Source organism: Limulus polyphemus, unplaced genomic scaffold, assembly GCF_000517525.1.
Source record: "Limulus polyphemus unplaced genomic scaffold, Limulus_polyphemus-2.1.2 Scaffold2802, whole genome shotgun sequence".
NCBI classification, from domain to species: domain Eukaryota; kingdom Metazoa; phylum Arthropoda; class Merostomata; order Xiphosura; family Limulidae; genus Limulus; species Limulus polyphemus.
The window spans coordinates 145,513-152,912 of NW_013668412.1; the positions used below are offsets into that span (position 1 = coordinate 145,513).

At 31.2% G+C, this 7,400-nt stretch overlaps 1 protein-coding gene across 4 annotated transcripts in view; it reads right to left on the reverse strand.

The window, feature by feature from the left end:
* The window catches only part of LOC106467935 (ubiquitin-like protein 5), a 10,092-nt gene extending 3,379 nt beyond the window's left edge, over positions 1-6,713 (reverse strand). The window contains exons 1-3 of one of the 4 annotated variants that reach the window (XM_022396164.1): positions 6,474-6,615; positions 4,010-4,115; positions 1,907-1,989 (exon numbers count right to left, since the gene is read on the reverse strand). In XM_022396164.1, the coding sequence (XP_022251872.1) occupies positions 1,907-1,962 (56 nt within the window). In that variant the 5' untranslated portion in view covers positions 1,963-1,989; positions 4,010-4,115; positions 6,474-6,615. The other 3 variants (XR_002612510.1, XR_002612511.1, XR_002612509.1) reach the window with 3 other exon arrangements.
* Positions 6,714-7,400: the final 687 nt, after the last annotated feature.

Here is a 7,400-nt window from a genome sequence, read left to right on the forward strand (position 1 = left end):
GTATGTTATCTATGTTTTGGTTCGAAAAATACCGCACGAAGTTTTACTGTCATACAATAAAAATAACAATTTTACCATACGAAAATGATAAAAAATGCCAACATTTTAAAATGTATTACTTAGAAGGTTTAAATTAAAATATGTAATGATTTTTTTAACCCGTTATATGTATTCATCTATGTTTCTTACATTTAATTTCGGTGGTTTTCTTTGCCCATTTAAGCAGTTATTCAGCCAATAAGGCCTAATACAGTGGCCTTGTCTGCGAAACGAAACTTGAAATGATAGAGTGCAAAATGGTTTAATTAAGACTACCTCATATTGATCCATGAAAAGCATTTATTTTCCTGTCATAATTGAAATGGAGTAAAAAAAATGATAAAGCTAACATGAAAAATAAAAAAGTCAGGACTGTCATCGTGAGGAAAGTTGTTCACGAATACCTTTTCTTGCAGTAACATATCACCAAGCTCTCAGAGTATGTTCTGTAAGTAAAAAAATTAAGAAAACTGTTCGTAAAAAAACTCAATAAAATATTATACTATGTATAGATTATTATAGCGATGTAGTTGCTCATTTCTGGAAACACCTATGGTTTGTTTAAAATATTGTGTAATATTTATCTCACTAGATGGCAGCATTTCTTTGATTGCCATTCTACGTGTTTTTGAAAGTACTCTTAGATATCCACAGCGAAATAAAGCTGTTTTCATTTTAACCTTTACTTTGCAGAATTAAACTATAAATATGTAATCTTTAGATACTTTTAAGTGAAACTATTCTTTCAGTAGTTCAAAAATGTCACTTCGTTGCAAATACTTCTTTTGCGAGAAACGATGACTGTCAAGTATTTTATTGTCGAATCCTCGTCTTGGATAAACACTGATGTTTTCCTTGCTTAAAGCCCCACCCCCAGTCCGAAGGTTTATACCGCTAACAATCGTCTTTCGATATATGCGGAGGGCAGAGCACAGCTAGTTTATTGTCTATTTATAGACCAAAAAATCCAACATCTGTACTCGGTCCATTTTGACCAATAACTGTTCCACAGTTCGATATATTTTTGGTCATTTAACTAGATCGCCCCAATCAAATACAGATATATTTTCGCTTACTGCCTGCTTTTTATTTCTAGAATTGCCTTTATTAATAAGAATATTTCGTTACTTCAATTTTTGAGGCAGCTTAACAGGACTTTCAGAAACGTTTTTCAATAATGTTAGTAACAGTGTTCTCTTGATTCACTCTAACGGGAGTTTTTAATTTTATTTTACTGTCGAGTTGTAAAAACTTCAAATGTACATAGTTTTGGTTTACCAAATCTGTATCTTTTTTTGTGTTTTCAAAAAGACAACGCCTTCCATCAAACACATTTTTCTTTTAATCATCGTTTAACCACTTTTGAGTTCAAAAATTTAAAAGTACATTCACAACACCACTTTTGAATTACCACTGCTTTAATCATGATGTCAGAAAAAAAACACGTAGGTTCAATAAGTAGGTCAATAATACCTTTCTTCTTCAGGGACAAAATGAAGAAGAAAGGTCCACCTTTCGAAAGAGCACGGGTTATCGGATTTTATCATTTTGTATCACTGCTTTAAGCGTCACTGTATTTTAGTTATCTTGCTTTTTTTTTTTGAAAACTTTTGCGGTAATTATATAAGATTAACTTTTTCCTTCTGCATGACACCCCAGTGACTCGGCGGTAAGTATGAAGACTTATAATGCTAAAAATTGTGTTTTGATACTCGTGGTAGGCACAACACAGAACTCATTGTGTAGTTTTGTTCTTAACTACAAAGAAACGAACATTCTGCGTGCTTTCTGGAAACAAATCTCTTTCAGCCTGTCGAGCGCACTCCTGACTTACGTACCACCTGAGACATCAAGAAACATAAGTAACACATAGTTTACACGTACTTTCTTTCCAAGTCGATCGTTACAGGTAATTTCAATCATCTTTTTTCGTCACAACTAATAATGCTTCTGTAAATAGAACAAATGATTCCGAGTTTAGACGAATTTTATTTCTCAAGTGTTAATGTCAAAAATCAGTATAATAAATATCATCAATCTTAAAATCAGTTCTTTTTATACCAGGACTCTTATGTCATGTACAAACAAGGCTTATAATTTAGGTTAGACACAGATTTTAATCTGCATATATCATGCACAACAGCTTACTATTTAGGTCAGACATAGAAGTTAAATTGCAAAAATGTAACTATTATTGCTTTAATTCTTACGATATTGACAGCAATAATAGTAACCCAAATTGGAGAATTATTTCTGCCAAGACCCAAAGCATTTAACTTATCACAGAACTCATTACTGTAATATTCATGATGAGTTTTTCATATTCACACCAATCTACACTGACATTGGGAATAACATGAAAATTCACCATGAGACCATAACTATGTGTTTGTGGGAAAAGGAAACTCATCAATTATTTTTTCTTGCCAGCATAACTTAACGCAAAATTTACTAGTAAAACTTTGAACTTGTACACTTATCTAATTAAATTAGTTTTCCAAATATTTTAATGAAGATTTTGTCCAAAATGAAGTACATATGATAAATTTTTTGCCGAATGAAACAACATTGTCAATGGGCTAGATATCAGATGATCAATAATAAATATAACTTTTAAATCTTATTTTTAGAGATCTTCATAAAAATATTTAAAAATTTCATACAATAAAGTACAAATTAAAAAGCTTACAATATTTACATTAAGATGGATTATGAAGAAAGAGAAATAATGGATTTTCTTTCCCATGAAAACAAGCATAAAAAAATTGGCTATAAGCTTTAGTTGTTACTTTCACTGCCAAGGTAGATGAAAAACTGATGGAAGTTGTAGGAGATACTTGCCATGATTTTCAATGCTACTAACAGTATCTACCACTTATTTTATCAGTAACAAGTAAAACAACAAGATCTTACATTTAACTTTTGATTAGGACATGTACCTACTCTTAAAGAAACAAAAATTAGAAATGCTTGTAGTTCTCCATAAAAATGTTTCTGGAGAAGATAATTATTATTGTGATGTTAATAAAGTTTAGTTACGATATCACGAAAGAAAGCCAAAATGGATTCACTAAAGGGAAATCTTGCCTTACTCATCTCAAAGTTATTTATTTGGATGATAGTGAGGGTGTGGACTGGGCACACTAAAGTTTTCAAAAAAGCTTCTGACAAGTTACCACACAAAAGATTAGCAAAGAGTATCATAAAAGTAAAGGTGGGAAAAAGACTAGTTAATTGGATTGTAGATGAGAGAAAGCTAGAAGTTATTACTAAACCGGACTCTTACAACTAGTTGTGTTCTTAAGGGGTCAGTGGTTGGACCTTTTTTCTTATTTACGTTAGTAATATTAATTTAAGAATTATTAGTCAAAATAGTTAAGTTTGCTGAAGGACTACAGAATGACTTGGATCAAGTTTTTTGGTAATTTCCTTAATTATATCAAATGCAAGGTAATGCACTTGGGTTATAATAATTTGTGTCACGTTTCATAGAGGTATGAACTGAAGAAAAGAATATTGGAACAGTGATGGATCAGTTACACAAGCTATTGATGTAGTGCTCTGTCACTAGTAGTAAAGCTGTAATAGAATGTCAGGATGTAATTATAGTCATATTGATTACAAGTCGCATATATCTATACACAAATCACTATTTAAGGATTTATTTTTAATATACTGTGTATATCTTTGGTCTAAGAAATGATACTGACTTATCGAAGAGGATTCAGAGGGCTACTACTGTGGGATGATACCAGGGATTGAAAAATTTTCTTACAGGGATAGGTTAACATCTCTTAACTTGTTTTTTCTTAAGAAAAAAAAGGGTAAAAGTTGACCTCAAAGAAGTTTACAAGATTATCTAGGTGATCAATAGGATAAAGACTTCTAGTTTCTTTGTGCTATATTTTGAAGGTAACAGGATGAGAGGATACAAGTTGACAAGATGGAAAATACAAGCTTGGTTCCATACTTCCAGTTTTATTTTTTCTAACGAGGTGATAGGCTTATGGAATGACTTGCCATTGACAGTAGTGGAGGCTGTCACTTTACAAGAGTCTATGCTGGTAATCAAATTTCTGAAAAAAAAAACAACAGAAGGTTGGTTTAAATTTCTAATTTTCTCAAGAGTGGTTGTGCAAGGACAGCCTCGAAGGACCAAATGGTCCTTGTTGTCCATAGGTTATCTTAAAACAACTAATGTCTTGACATCTCCCTTTGAAAAGTTTTGTTCACCAAGTGATGTAGAAACATTCTCTGTATGATATAATAGTATTATTGCTACTACACACAATGTACATTGATGATTGGTTGATCAGTCAATGTATTTTTGGTTGGTACTTCTAGTCTGGTCTTAAAGGCAACCAACAACTGTGAAGTAACTATTTGGATCAAAAATCCATTCCATTACCTTATTACTGTTGGTGAGTAGAATCATACATCTTTTCTAGATTGAGTATGGAATAGTTTGACACAATGACTTCTGAGTTGCTTACTCAGAGAAAGAATCTCAATTGGTCTAGTAAAGACCATGTAGAAAATTGTACATGTAAGGCCTAAATAAAACACAATAGTACTGGTTCTAAAATTTTTTTCATGAGTCACATGCTTTTCTATTTTAATTAAGGATAAATGCATGCCTTTGGAGAGAAATATCCAGTGAAAAGGATCATTTAGCCTAAACCGTCAACTATCAAGCAAGTGTACGACTTCTGAAGAATTCTGCATATTTAAGTAACATGGTATGCATTGTTGAGACTAACCATGTCTAAAAGGAATAAATATACTAGGCTTTAGTGTTTCATGTACTATAGATTAAAATATACAAGTTCCAAATCAGACAGCCGCAAGCTTGTGTAAGGTAATACTTTGTCAATTTGTAACATATATTTACTGTAATTTTCAAAGAAAACTGTAAACAATTTTCCAAATTATATTTAAAGCTGTGTGGCTGGTGGAATTTGCTCATGCTCATTAATAAATTATTCTCAATAGACTTTATCGAATGGAATAATCAAACATAGTAATAATCAGAAACACTTAACTTTGATTAGTTTGTTATTTTCATGACATTAACAGATTTAAATGTAATTTCAATTGATTATTTTATGGGACACTAAACAACAATGCAAATGACACCCATAGGTAATTAATTATGTTGATTAATCAAGTTAATCATCCGGCTCTTATCATTGAGTCTGCAAAATTTTGGGACAGTTTACTTAAAGAAATTGGTTAAGCTGTGATACAGGTAACTGTTCAAATCTTTAATAACACACTCAGTTTGCCCCTGAAGAAGAAAGGCCCACCTTTCAAAAGCACTCAGGTTATAGGGTTTTTATTCGTATTCATGTTAAAGTATTATTGCTAACACGGTTAGTTCAAAAGTTGCACCAAGTATCTCTTATCTTTAACATCACACATGTTGAAACACATTCCATTTGCTTAAGACACAGTGAAAAAGATTTTTTCTTTTAATGTTGTAGTACAAAATTCAAGCTCTGGATTCAATCATATTAATTTTTTTTCCTACCCAGTGCAAAACCTGAACTCCTCAAGTTTGTTCAACTGGATGAAAATACGATACTGGTGCCATTTATGGGTAAAAAAAAAAGTTTAGCATCATCTTATTATGATACTTCAAATATTAATCTACTAATGTAGTTTAGCTAATATTACTTTCAGTAGCTAAACATATTCATTAATTGCCACCATAAAAAAACACTTTTCATATTTTCTCATATTTAAATTTACATAATCACAAAACCAATCTTTTGTGCTATATTATCTCACTGTAGGAACTTTTTATTGCTAAAATGAGATAAAATAGCACAATTCTATTACTACTTATCAGTTGACAAATAATATTGCAAATTAACATATATATAATTATAATGTACCTTCAATTTGTTCTTACAACATACTATTACTTAAGTGTCTATTATGTCATTCTATCATGAAACTTATTATTATATTGCTATCTACTTACTATTATAATAATGGTTAACTCGAATTTACATCAGTATTTAACTTGTGTATTGAGACAATTTTGGATCAACCACCACCAAATAAATTAGAACTGTATGTTATATTACTGTATATATTAAACTGTTTTGATATGGCAAGTAATACTGTAATACTAACACTCAGTTACTTAGTCAGTAGCAAATAATTACTAAAATTTTTACTAATAGGACTAAACAATTGACTCAAGACACCTAAATTTAGACTTTATAGTTAAACCTAACTTAACTTAAGGCCTTAAGATTGTCAAAATTGATAAGATTAAAAAACATATCCAGGATCAGAGCCTGAACTTCGGGCTGCAATAGTGTACAGGTTTTAAATGTAACATAACTCGAGTCGTATTGTATTTTGTAAGTTTGTACTAGGTGTAGCTAGAGGTTTAACTTCAACAGTTTAAATTCATATACTACCTTTACTATACCGTCCATAAAATACAAGACTGAAGACTTATGATTATGAAAAGTATGAGCATTCGGTTATTTCTTTACAAAGCAGACTCAAATAGAGCCAAGTTAGTACAAAAAATACACCGAAATTAGTGATACACTTATAACCTACTTTGCATAAAAACTTAAGTTTTAACCAAACACACACTCTCAGTCTTACTAACGCTAGTTTTACCTGATCTCGAATTTTTTCTCACATAAGTGAACATCTTTTAGCGCCCTCTTTGTATAGTATAAAAATTGAAATAACATAAATCGAAGTGGATTTCAAGGTATTTTGCATTAGGGTTAAAAACAAAACAACAATATTATTTTTACATTATTTCTTATTCTTTATTTACTAATGAAGAAGAAGAACTGAAAGTTTGATTTTATGCCATCAGCAATGTCAGTAATGTCCCAGTAAAATATTGCCCCTATATGACTCTATTTAAATCTAACCATTGAATTTCAGAATATTTCATTTAGTCTAATAACATCATTTCACTATGCGTGGAACTTCAGAATCGTGACAAAACGTTAATGTATAATTTAGAAGCGTAGTCAGCACTAATGAGTGTGCGGGGATCTTTTTTTTTCAAAAAAAAAAAAAAAGTGGAACAGAAGATTGTGTAACTCTTAGATCTTTTAAAATAACGGGCGTCAAAGGTCTGTGTCTTCCTGTTTATATTTTAAAGTTTGGATTTATATCTGCATGGATTAGTTTCCTTGGATAAAAACACTAACGTACGCACGATTTGGGAATAAGATCGTTTTGAATATTGTCAACTTTGAACAGCTGAGGTAAAAGGCAGAAGAGCTGTACTGAGACAACAGATTTGAGAGCCAATGGGGTGCAAGTATCCTTTTGAAAGTGGTGTTACTTGCTTATAGTTAAATACTCATACAGCC